At 42.7% G+C, this 14,026-nt stretch overlaps 1 protein-coding gene across 1 annotated transcript; it reads right to left on the bottom strand.

The window, feature by feature from the left end:
* Nucleotides 1-659: 659 nt before the first annotated feature.
* Nucleotides 660-7,336, bottom strand: LOC310771883 (opsin-5-like; the record flags this gene model as incomplete). The annotated part of the gene is made up of 5 exons (XM_083664385.1): nucleotides 660-664; nucleotides 1,130-1,464; nucleotides 2,275-2,402; nucleotides 3,456-3,618; nucleotides 7,249-7,336. Coding segments are annotated over 5 exons (719 nt in total), but the record flags the coding sequence as incomplete, so codon positions are not given.
* Nucleotides 7,337-14,026: the final 6,690 nt, after the last annotated feature.

Raw genomic sequence — 14,026 nt, 5'->3', positions numbered from 1 at the left:
CTTCACAGCATGAAAGATTTATTGAGCCATTTATTAGCCTCAGTCTGTCAGATGATTACATGGGCAGAAAGACATTTTGGTGAAACGTTCTCGTATGGATCAGAGATATTCTTCTTATGGAGAGGGATATATATGACCATGACCATTTATCAGCAATAGCTGCAGCATTGGTGTGTGGCTTCTCATCCATCATAATGTATTCACCACAACCACAGTCAATGGCTGGTAATGAGAAGCTCCATCACTGGAGCATCTATTGAGGTCACTTCCAGTTTCTTCGAGGAATGGAGGAGAGAGGGAATCTACAGAGGACTCTTGTCTCTAAGGAGGCACTTGGTTATTCACCCTCCACCCCGACCCTAACCCCAGTGTTCTGTGAAATTTGTCTATCCTGACCCATGGGCGCTTCTCCCGTGCATTTGTATCAGAGATGAGTCAACAGATTGGGTGGTGTACCAATAATACGTTTTGAGCAGGGGAAGCTAGCCCTGAGGTAGGCTTCAGGCTTAGCACAGATTGATTGATTGATTGATTGATTGATTGATTGATTTGTTTATTTATTTATTTATTTAGTGAGACTCATTGCCATTATCAAGTGAAGGTTCAACAGGAAGATGTGTCATATGACCACCCGTCCTCATCCTGCCTCACCCACTTACCAGACCTGAATGGATACATCATCACACATAAAAATACAGAGACATATCTCCCACACTCACAACTACAGTAGTGAACAACATCAACTGCAATGGGCCTTTTTCACACCAGTCATTTTGCAGCACTGGAACACCTACATGGATTGGAAGTTGGGAACCCTTATTAATGTTTTGGTTGCACCTGTGCCTTTTAGACACAAACTGCCTGCTGTGAAAAAGGTCCATTTAAGATGTAGCAGATCGTATTCTTAATTCTTAGTCAATTCCATAGGACATAATTTTATTTCTTAGTCAATAATTAACATTCAGTGATGATGGCAAACAGTGTAGAAGCGTTGAATAGCATGTGGAACTATTTCACGTTCCCTTCCATGTCTTTTCCTATGTAAATCCAATTATGACCGCACCTGAATGCAGCAGAGAATGATGGATGGAGGCAATCATGTATTTGTTTGTCAGACTTTGCTGCTCACCTTAACAATGATCGTCTGGATGCTGCTCATACGTGTCTGTCTGGGTGCATGCTGCCGCATGGTTTGGCGGGATGCCCGCACCGTGAGCAGGATGCCCGCGTAGGACACTACAATCACACAGCATGGTAGGATGTAGCAGCAGACGAATAGCGCCACAGTGTAGGTGCGTGCCGCGGTGTGTCGATTGGATAGGCGCCAGTCAATGCAACAGGCAGTGCCGTAAGGCTCGGGTCCGTACTCCCCCCAGTGAGCCAGCGGGGAGCAGGCGAACAGCAGGGCATAGGCCCAAGCACAGCCAATCAGCACACAGCCATGTGCTGAGTTAAACCGGTTTCCTGGAGACACAGATTACATTTGCGTTAACCTACATGACTAAAGTAGGTCAATAAACAAAGAATCTGTTGATTTGAGCGAAACTTGAATTTGTCAGGATATTACAGTAGATGTTGGGAGACGGTACTGTATATAGGCCGCGTTTCAAAAGAAAAGCTGCAACGAGAGAGTAAGTGGTTCATGAATAACTTTACATCAACTATTTTGGTAATACTTTACAATAAGGCTCACTAAATTAAGGGTTACTTCATGTTAATAAGTGTTAACTAATCCTTAATTAACAGTTAACTAATGTGTCTAGTAATAATTTACTAATGGTGTTCATGTTAATTAGGTATTCATAGATTTAATAGTTTAGAGTTAGTTTATCATTGTTATGGTGAGGGTTTAGGGGTTAGAGTTAATACACATTAACTAAGTGTTAGTTCCTGCTTATTAAGCATAACTAACTGTTAATTTAGTGATCCTTATTGTAAAGTGACACCACTGTTTTCTTGAGATCTATGCTACAACATTCTGCATATCCTGCATAGAAACACTTTTGCTCCGTTTCCTGGGAAAGCACCATTTTTAGAGGTCAGATAGAATGCCTCGTTGCACTGCAATAGCCAACATCACAAGCAAATTCAATACTTATTGACTGCAGCCCCTGGACTCGTCAGCCATCAAAGAAAGTCTAATGCGCACTGCTTCACTGAGGGATTATGGTTTCAGATAAATCAACAATCAGCCACTTTAGGGATGTGTGATGGTTAATCCCGTGTCATTTCAATTTCAACGGGCAGAAATATAACGTCTTTGAAGAGACTTACCATAGAGCGGATAACATACTTTCACAAAACACACCATGCTCAGCAAGGTCAGCGTGGTCAGACTGCAGATGCCAAACAGCATGCCACAGAAAGCATATAGGTAGCACACGGTTTTGCCATACAGCCACCTGCGTAGGAGGGCGAGGGGGGTGTGAGAAAGACAAGAGGAGGACATCGCAATGCAAGGAGAGGGAAAGAAGATCAATGGAAGAGAAGATGATGAAGGGAAAAGAGAGAGAGAGAGTAGAATGAGCATGACACTATATCTGTGAACTCACAATGCAATCATTTAGCTAATATAGTTAAATGAGCCATGGCATTTGAAGGGGAGACACATACAAAAGCAACACCTGCACTAGGGCTATATGATTTCTGCAATGCAGGAGAAAACGGGCGAAATCATGAATCAAATCAAAATTTTGCAGAATTTTCCATGATTTGGCTGAAATCAATAAAAGCAGGTCTAATGATCAAAATTGAAAGTAGACGTAAATTATTTCATAATTGTAAAATAGGCCTAGAGAAATACGGTAATTAAGTTTTTCGAATGGGGTGTTTTGAGAGTGGGGTCGGTCGGTCTTGCGTGGGACCCTTACGTCACCTCACCAATTGGTTTGTCATGTCGAAGAGGGTGTCTGAGAGAACCAAGTCATCAAAAGAACAAAAAAATATAGCATAACTTAAAATAAATGGGGGGGGGGGGGTGGGGGGGGGGGGGGGGGGGGGGGGGGGGGGGGGGGGGGGGGGGGGGGGGGGGGGGGGGGGGGGGGGGGGGGGTGGTAATTTTGGGGAAAATACCCCCCCCCCCCCCCATTTGATAGGATTTTGTCCCACGGTCCCCCATAATGATAATAAGATTGATGCTTTTAGATGTTTTATTACAGAAAGTGTATAAAACCCACGACCAAAATTGTGTTACTTATGAATGGAATTATAGCGAAAATAAATTACCCTCCTTTTGGCTGGGGATCCCCTGGAATCCCCTCAAGGACCCCTGGGGGTCCCCGGACCCCCATTTGAGAACCACTGCTCTACACCTATCTCCCCATATGTTTCACATGAAAGCATCCCATTCACCATAGCTACTCCACATCCCCTAACCTGGTGGTGAGAACAATCAAGCAGTAGCTGTTTTCTCTGTGATACCTGTGGTGGTGGCGAGGTGCTGATGGGAGCAGTACCTGTGGTAGAAGCTGGAGGTTATAGCCATGGGGTAGAGAGACAGGGTCAGGCACGTGTCACTGAGCGCCAGGTTGATGATGAAGAACTCCGCAGGCTTCAGCAGCTGTTTCTTCTTGTAGGAAACATACAGCAAGGTGCTGTTGCCAAATAGAGAACAGACTCCTGCAGGGAAATATACAGTACCCCCCACACCCCCCGACTGTGAGAGCCACAACCGCAAGTACTGTAGGCAGAGCTGCTGATGTCAGACAAGACAATAGGATTTCATTTCCGCAAATGTGTTGAAAACAAGCAACATATGGTGGTACTGTACACAGACTGCCATTTTAATCTGAGAATCCTCAAATATGTAAACATCATTGTTACCTCCGTCAAGGAGGTTCTGTTTTCGGTGCCGTTTGTCCGTCTGTTTCTTTGTTTGTTAGCAGGATTATGGGGAAAACTACTGGGCCGATTTTCATGAAACCTTGTGGGAGGGTGTAGCATAGCATGGGCCAAGGAAGAATTCCTCATAAACATAATTTCCATAAATTATGTCAAAATTGGGTAAAAATCAGGAAATTGCTATATTTTTCACTTTTAGTCATCTTAGAAATATGATCTATGTTTTTGATAGATTAAATTATAATCTTGTCTACCCTCATTGTCATGCACATTAGCATATTCATTTAATAAGAACACCATATTTAATGAAAAAAGTGAAAATTCAATAATGGTCAAAAAAGTTTGACAATTTGAAAGATATAATTGTACATGTCGATTGTAACAAAAATCCAACTTTTACATAATTAATAATTATGTATTAAATCACAGAATATAGGAAACATCAATAAGTCCTTTTAAAGTTAACTTAGAACAACCACAACCTCACACTCAATGGCCTTCACCCTCTTCATCATCTCTCTCCTCATTCCCTTCAGCCTCCTCATCTTCTTTGTCTTGGTCTTCATGTATTGTGAATGTGTTGCAGCAGTGAACCTCACCTCCTTCACACTTGCTGCAATAGTCAGTGCAACTGAGACCTGCAGCATGGCAGCTGCAGCTGGTGACGTCAAGCAAATTAACTGGAGCCACCGCCTGGGTGGAAACAGCGGGCATGATTGACGACCCCTCCTTTTGCAACCTCCCACCTGAACTTAGTGATGTCTCTCTGCAGGTGGCTCCCTCTGATCTGCAGCCTTCCACAACATTACCTGGAGATGAGCACGCAGTATGTGCAGCATGACGTTGACATCAGTTGGAGGAAGCTTTTTCCTCTCAGGTGGCTTTTTCCTCCGTCTGTAGATCTGGTAGCAATTCCTTATTCATCCACTTGGCCTTCTTCTGCCCATAGAGTGTGAGGAAGAACTCAGTCCCTGTATCTTTTAGGTCACTGTGAGTGGCATCAGGTTCCCCCAAGCACTGTATTAAGACCAGGCATGGTACTTCCTTGGAGTACGTTCAGTGCAGATGCCTTGCCCTTTCCACAGGGGTAGGAGACAGTGTCACATCCTGACAGTGCATGCATCCCCAGGAGACCCTGACATTTGTCACCCAACGCCCTAACAGTGGCATTTAGGTCCAGGATGGTGCCATGCCATCCCACTTCTCCATCTACACTGCTGATTGAACGTTGGCCTTCCAAGTCCAGTACACTAGTACACTAACAGGACGGATATATCAGTGTCATCACTTAGGATACGTATGATGGCTGCCCCTGCTTGCAGCATGTAGCTAATGAAGGTGACGTCAGCCTCCTCATGCTTGATGAGGCAGTCCTTGTGGTTCACAAGCAGGATCTTATCAGCAGTGAGGTCATATGTGCACAGAAGATGTGATAGTTGTGACTTGTTTGATGTGCTCTTCATCACTGCTTCTCGACCTGGAGAGGTGTGTTGATTGACAGCTTGTACTCAGCTGCACCAACTCCTGCTTGTCTTCTCCTCTCATGATCTTTGGCACGGGGCTCATCATTGTAACGGTCAAAGATGACGAGGGTCTCATGAACTCCAGCTGTAGTATAGGCATTGGCGAGGCGTGCATTGACGCTGTAGATGCAATGTCCCTGATCGTACCTGCCACAGGGCAGACAATGTGGTAGAGCAGCTGACTTGCATCAACTAGGACAACATTGGGAAGTGGAGCATTTTCATCTGATTGCGCTTCTAGTTTTTTTTATTGAACATCCTTAGGTCGGTTCCTGGTTTGGCTTTATTTCTTTGGCTGCACAAGGCAACATGTTGTCAAACACCTAGATCAACATGCTTACATTCCAACACAAACACATGGGTGGTTTGAGGTTTGTTTACATCTGGATGTTTTATTTTATTTTTTCACATTTTAAATTATACACCATAAATAAACAATATTATAGTTATATTTCCACACGTGAAGACCAAGTACATGTCAATGTTCTTTGGATCAATGGTGTTCTACTCAACTGTGGTTTGACATAAACATATGGGACATGCAACTGAACACCTGTAACGCAGCCATGGGATGACATTTTCTTTGATCTGGGGGATCATGCAAAATCACAGCTGTCCCGACTCCCTTGATACGGTGGATCTGAAAATAGTTTCTACAGGCTTACACAAACACCTGCTCACAGGCCCTGCTCTATTCCACTTCATGTCAGGAATTTTACAAACCCATCGGTAGGGGCAATCGAGCGAGTAGCATCAGTACAAGATATTCTCGAGTATGGGATTGAATGAGAATACTTGAGATACTTCAGAAAATAAGCATCTCTTTTAAAGATTTTAAAATCTACGTGCAATCAGGGGGAGGGATCTTGTCACGTTGACTGGAAAATGGAGGGATTTCCTCGAGGAGGCATGAGAGCAACAATCCCCCGTACAAAAATCCCATTGACTGAGACGAGGGAATCAGAAGTGTTATAACACATATATAACACAAGTTACACAACATATAACATCCAGGTCTGCAGGTCTTAGGACTCACTATTGCGGTATTCTATTCCCTTTGTCTTTAACACACAACACACACAGACACACACACACACACACACACACACACACACACACACACACACACATAAAATGTACACAAAAAGCTTCAAGTTATTTCCAGTGTGTTTCATTAGCAATGTTCTGTTGGAACAAAGCAGCAACGTTTGACTTCCTTCCATCAGTGTGCATGTAAGTCTATACATAAAATAAATAAATAAATCTCCATTAATGCTGTGAAGATCAAAGATGAAAGTCCAGCATTGTTCTTATCTGTGTATGTCTCTGATGCAAGAGAGACTAATACATGTACATCATGGTGTATGGTGCATTGTTCTTATCTGTGTATGTCTCTGATGCAAGAGAGACTAATGCATGTACATCATGGTGTATGGTGCATTGTTCTTATCTGTGTATGTCTCTGATGCAAGAGAGACTAATGCATGTACATCATGGTGTATGGTGCATTGTTCTTATCTGTGTATGTCTCTGATGCAAGAGAGACTAATGCATGTACATCATGGTGTATGGTGCATTGTTCTTATCTGTGTATGTCTCTGATGCAAGAGAGACTAATGCATGTACATCATGGTGTATGGTGCATTGTTCTTATCTGTGTATGTCTCTGATGCAAGAGAGACTAATGCATGTACATCATGGTGTATGGTGCATTGGAATATGTAGCATTTAATTGGACAGACACAGATAAAAGCACACATGCTTGCAGGCTCCACTCCACACTCATCTCAGCTGGAGCAGAAGTAGTAGAAAAATCCCTGACAGTGTCGATGGATTTGATTGGTGGTTTACCTGTCTGGATTGAATTTTGCAGTGTTTTACTCACCAAATATGGTGTAGACGATAGCCACTGTTATGTCCACTGCTACAGGTATGTTGGAGTGGAATGCAATGTCATCATCAAACAGCACCATCTGAAAACATGACCGTTTTGTTTTGTGAGCAAAGTTGCTGATGGTTCTTCAAACTAAGGTCATTGATGATAGTTCATTACCTTTCAGTCAGTGTAACCAGACAAAATATAACAATAGTAGTGCCTATGTGATGAATACCTATTGAGGTAAGTATAGGTACTCACACAAACAGTCATCCCTATCACCAAGGACACTTGCTGCATCAACCACAACAACCGATTTCCACAACTGACGTCACAACAGTGTTGTAGTCGAGTCGGACTCGAGTCCGACTGCTGGACACATTTTCCGGACTTGTGACGCAACTTGGACTTGAGCACTGATGACTCGGACTTGGATTCGAGCATTCATGCACGACTCGGAAGTTGTGGACGAGGACTTGGACTTGTTAATTGATAGACTGTTTTGTGTGTGTGTGTGTGTGTGTGTGTGTGTTTTTTGTAATAGGCCGTAATAATTCAGCATAAGATATTGATAGCTATATTGATACTGTGTCATTGTTCAATTTCATGCAATCGCAGGCACGTGTGTTCCAACGTGTGGATTCACACTCATGTTCAGTAGGCTAACTCCAGACTCGGACTCAGGTAATGGGGACTTGACTTGGACTTTGGTGACTTGGACTTGGGACTCGAGACTCAACTTGGACTCAAGATCTAGTGACTTGTCTACAACACTGGATCACAACAAGTAATGCAGTGAGACTAAACTGGGGTCATGAACTCAAAGTGCACTTGTGTTTTCTGTCTTGCACTAAATCACCTTTTTATTTATTTTTATTTTTCAAAGTGTCTATTAGGTATCCACATGATTTACATTGCAAGACTATAGATGAAAGTAAAGTAAGTAGCCTATTCACATATTATTGTCATGTTTGACTGTTTTACTCCTGGCAAATATAAACAAATATTTAACACATGGCTCTGGATGGCTAACTGTACAATTAAATACCAAATCGATGAAAGAATAGAATATCATCTTTCTCACTGGGAATTTATTCATGATACAAATGTAGCAGTTAACTTGGTTTAAAAAGGGGACATGTTAGACTAGAGGCAGGGAAATTATTCTGAACTTTCCTGGAAAGTATCAGTAGCATGAAGCTTTATGCATGCTGCAAAGCTGTTGCCTCTGGGCATTACGCAATCATCCAAACTGCTTTAATCAAATGCAGCTTGCCAGTGCATCAGTGCACAATTCGACGCATCAATAAGTGCCGGGTGAGTAGCTCAATATTATGGCCACATTGTAGCAGGAATCTCTGGATTAAATTGGAAATGCCTATATAAATGAGTAGGCTATAACAAAACACCAGGAAAGCATTCAGGACCAGTGTTCCCACTGCTTTGGTGCAAAATAGTTTGCTGATCTACGTCCAATACAACACATTGACCAAATAATATCATCTTGTCATATTGTTTTGTTTCGCCCAGTCTGTCTCGCTTAGTGGTTTGTAAGAAATCGCCTTACCTCGCTCGGTGGATAGATCCTGGGAAGCCAACCTGAGTCAGTCCCTTGATGATGTTGAGGTCCGATAAGTTTCCAAAAAATATTGTAGCTATTAGTATGAACTTCCCAACACCCTCCCCATTGGCAGGCTCTCTCGTAAAGTGGATTGAGTGAATGTCAGAAATGTGCGCTCATAACATCACCACAGCCAATTAACAGAAGGATGAAAGGATGCAGGCAGCGCGGCTGTAAGGCACCAGAGAGCGCATCACTCTGACATGCATGTGTGTTTTAATCATGAGACTCCTTTCCTTTCCCACTCCGCTGCTGGACCGCTGTTGGTGCGACCAATGGATGGCGTCATTTACAACTGTTTTACGCACGCACCCTCACACACGCGCACCCTCACACACACACGCATGAAATGAGAACTTTGTTTAATAAAAATCAATCAATTTGCTTTGAATGTTTTTTTTCTTTCTTGAATGTATACTTGGATATAGTGAAGTTAGAGTAGCCTATAGGTCAGGGGTTCCAAACTTTTTAGACCAAATACCACTACAGTATGTACCAAACCACATTTCTCAGGGACCACTTCTATGCTAGCAATTTTTTTTCTGATAAAATAAAATGTTCTGATTTAAGCATGGACTAGCATGTTAGCATCAGGAAGGCTAGATAACAACATAAGATACTGGTTCAAAACGAACACACACACACACACACACACACACACACACACACACACACACACACACACACACACACACACACACACACACACACACACCTGCCAACAGGCTGTGAAAAAGAGGACCCCTTTGGACATGTTTTTTCCCTTTGCCCAAATGTTGCCTAACTTTGGAGCGTTATCAGCTGATAACGCTCCAAAGTTAGGTTAGGTTAAGTTAAGTTATGCTGCCTTCCTGACAAGAGCATGACATGGTTGGTTGGTATCAATCGATGCCTTGGGTCTTCTAGCTTCATATGATACCAGAATTCAAATTAATTTCAAAAATGGATTCTCACACACAGAACAATGATCACAATGATGAACCATGGCTGCAAACTGTACCAGCACCTGCAAAGAAAGATGCAGAAATGTTGATAAGAGGAGATATAGACCTATACCCCCTGAAATGAATTTTACAAAAAAATGGTAGTTAGAATTAGACTCGGAAAATACAAATACAATGTTTGTCATACATTTTCTTCAAAATAATTTCACACTGTCGAAAATATTAGCTTATATGCCACTTGCTCTCCTTCTTGCTCTCTCACACACACACACACACACACACACACACACACACACACACACACACACACACACACACACACACACACACACACACACACACACACACACACACACACACACACACACACAGATAGAGCTTTGACAGATAGTGCCAATGCTAAAGATACAGGCAGCATCCAGGTGGTGTTGTCAAAGAGTTAATTGTGAGGGCCACAGAGCGTATGAAACGAATGTTCACGGTAAGATCAAACACAGCATGGACATGGTCTGCTAGCAGTGCTAGGAATACAGAATAACCAATTTAGCACCAACTTGCACACAAGGAAACGCAGCAGCTGTTTGTAGATTAGTCATAGAGTGAATGGGGCAGAATATTAATTGTACTTTTTACTCAAATGGAAGGTTTTTTACTGGTAACAATGATGTGCAGTGCTACAATGACTCCTCGAGGGATACATTTTATCAAATGCTGGGCGCAGTACAATTTATTTAAGAATTTAGAGCAAGTACCTCTTTGTGCCTGCCACTAGGCTCCTTGGACAATTAATTATTAATCATTAATGAGTGCCAGCCACTTTTGGAGAACGGACGCTCCCAGTGCCAGAGTTTCAGAGCGTTTTCAGTGATTTCTCGAGGCCCACAGAATATTGTGTGATATTACTATGTAAACACTGAACACGCACAAAGAACGATGAGACTCTATTCTATCATCTGCAAAAAAAAGTTTATTGATCCCATTTTCCGTTCTTTAGTTATGAGCCGGAGAAGATAGCTTGATTCATCCAAAAAAAGCAATTTTTTTCTAGAAGCTGAGATAATTGGCCTTTTGTGAAATTAATCATTTCAAGCACATCACTGACTCTGAAGCTAATCTTTTCTAATGTAGTCACACCTCAAAAATAATTTCCTTCAATAAAACAGTTTAGGCCAGGGAATTTTGTTTGGCAGAATAATATTTTTAGCTACAACCAGCAGCGCTGGCCCCTGCGTGCGCTGCTGGTTGCAGCTTCTTGCTGGTTTTGATTTGCTGCTGGTGGGTATCGGATATTCTGGCTTGCGTTTGTCAATCCTGTCCTGCTGCCTGGGTCTGTCTGGGTGTTGTGTGTGTGCTGCTCTGCGTGCCCCCCCCCCCCCCCCCCGCCCCGCCCCGCCTCGCCTCGCCTCAACTGCACACTCCTCCTCCTGTCTGTGGTGGCTCTCTGCTGAGTTTGCTGTGCGCACAGTGAAGGGTGCGGAACAGCCAGGCTTTTTTACAGCGTTCCGCGTGTGTTTGTCACCGGCAACGATGCTCAGTTGAGAATAATAACAACTCCACGGTGTGGATGGGCAGATGTGCTGTCGCAACCGACACGGAGCGGCTCAATTGTGGGAGCAGATTGGCTGCTGCAGGCACAGCTGCAGTAACGTGCGTCAGCATATCGATGCATACGGATGCGATGCGATTTCCGTTTCCATAACGACTTCTTCTTTGTTTTTTCCTTGCCTTTCTGTTATGTGGAGAGCACTGTCGCCACCTAAGGGTTCTGTAAAATAGGTTAGACACATCCAATAGCTATAATATTTGTACATCAGAGGCAGAAGGCTTTGATCGACGCCCCACCGTCAAAAAACGCAATTGACGAACATGTCCGTCCTTGGCACTCTACGTTACTATTTGAAATGACGAACATGTCCGTCCTTGGCATTCAATGAGTTAATTAATCAAAATATTAATAATTTATTAATATATGGTACTACTATCCATACTGAAAATTATTTCTGAATTGTAAACAGAAACTAGACGCTACTGTAGATTTGGGAAGGGGGAGTGTGTGAATAAGAAACACAACTACTGTCAAAATAGCCTTGAGCAAGGTATTGCCAAGAGGCTATTGTACAGCAAAATGGGAGTGCATCACTGTGTGTGTGTGTGTGTGTGTGTGTGTGTGTGTGTGTGTGTGTGTGTGTGTGTGTGTGTGTGTGTGTGTGTGTGTGTGTGTGTGTGTGTGTGTGTGTGTGTGTGTGTGAGAGAGAGAGAGAGAGAGAGAGAGAGAGAGTGTGTGATGCAGGTTGATGGTGCCTGTCAAAACATTTGACCTTTGAAGAACTTTCACCACTGTGGCCAATGGCCATAGAGCTGAACAGCAGATCTCTTGCCCCAGAAGTGAGTTTCCCATTCATCAACCTGTGACCTACTTGTGACGTGACCCTAAAACATTTCAGTTGGAGCAAAAAACAAAAAAACAAAAATGGGGGATTTTTACCCGTCTCTATTTTTTGTTTTTGATTTCTATGATTTGACACCAAGATCATCCATACCAGACTAGACAACTTTATTGGAGTTACAGTTTCCATACTGTAGGTGGCCGCAAAAAAGAAGTAAAAAATAAAATAAATAAAAGGAGGTGTTGGAAATATATGTTTTTGCTGCTTTCCCCCCACCGTCACATGTGCAGTGTCACAGTGTCATGGTGCGCTTTATCATGGTTATTTCTGGGACTTGTTTGCATTAAAAAATAATGCATCTTTATCTTCTGAGCACAGCTGGTGGCAATAAACGGTGCTTTATATTAGTACACTATACGCAAACTTCACGCTAAAGCAAATTTAGCTTGAAGAAGTTTGCGTAGTGTGTTTTTAAATCTCAGATTTGAGTTGTTTAACACTTGCTGCCTATATACAGTAAGCAATTGCCCAAAGAAAATCAAAGTTTTTTTCCCCCGATGCTGTTTAGGACCTGCTTTCATTTGTATGCCTGTAGCACAATTGATTTTCAATCAGTCAACTCAAGGAGTGTTTGTGAGGTGAGGGCCTTTGAGAGAATTGTCATCCATTGAGGTCAAGAGCCAGATATCTTTTTTTCTCACAAAAGTCTTCTTGTTGTATTGTGGTGAAGGTAAATCTAGAATTCTTTGATTCTTTGATAATCATTGCTCTGACTTCAATACATGTATATGAATCCTTCACGATTGCACCTTGACAGATTACATGCCTTCTTGACACTAAACAGTATTGATTTGCATGTTTAGCCATCCTTGATAAAGCACCAACCATCTTTATTTTAACAGAGGAACCTCTCATTCTCAATTGGCCCAGAGACCAGAGGGGAATAGTGTTTTATGAAAGTAATTCATTCAGAATAACAACTAAGGAAAGAAACCACATAGTCAGCCAAAACAGGATGGATTGCGGATCTCAGTTGTGGAAGGTGATTTTTAAAACAGTAGCTCCTATCCTTGGGACTATGGGAAAACATTACAGAGAGATCAAGCTCTTATAGGATAAATACAGTGTAATGCAATAACAGTAAGGCGTCTGTAGCCGAATAACTAAGGGAAATCTTATTATTATTGACTTTTACTGGCCTAAGTAATGAACACTAGTGTTTGGAAGATGAGCACATAAATCTATAGGGACATGCAGGCATGGATGGATTAGTGAACGGGCCAACCGGGCACAGGCCAAGCTGCAGGGGCCCCCTGAGCCAGAGCCTGACACAATGATGATGCTGTCTCATTAACCCCAGAGTTGAAAAGCTTTGTCGTTTATTTATTTATTTATTTATTTAGCCCCAAAATTATAACCTGATGCTGCCAAACAAACCATCTGGAGAACGAGTCGCTCGTGAAACCGTTTCAAAGGGCAGGCACTTTCAAAAAATACCTGACGGGTGATTGGATGAACCATCTGTCTATCAAAGGCTCGCTCGTAGCTGCCTCGTAGGACGCTGATTGGTGCAAACCACTGGTGGTTCAGATTCAGACCAATAGATTGGAGCGTGGCAAGATGGATCTGTCGTGTGATCGTGATCTCATGATCTTGCGCGAATCCAGCTGCCTCGCAAGGTTAGCCATTTTTTTTAAGGTGTCAACATGGCGCTGTCACAGTGAGTGTCCTCCTCAGTTTAGCTATAGCACTTTAGCAGTAAAGCAGGATTGAAGAGGAACAATGCGGATTCCGTCCTTGTTGCCATCCGGTCTACATGTGCTTTGTAGATTTGG

Source organism: Poromitra crassiceps (genome assembly GCF_964638095.1).
Source record: "Poromitra crassiceps genome assembly, contig: HAP1_SCAFFOLD_1431, whole genome shotgun sequence".
In the NCBI taxonomy this organism is placed as follows: domain Eukaryota; kingdom Metazoa; phylum Chordata; class Actinopteri; order Beryciformes; family Melamphaidae; genus Poromitra; species Poromitra crassiceps.
This window is presented reverse-complemented; position numbering and strand designations above follow the sequence as displayed.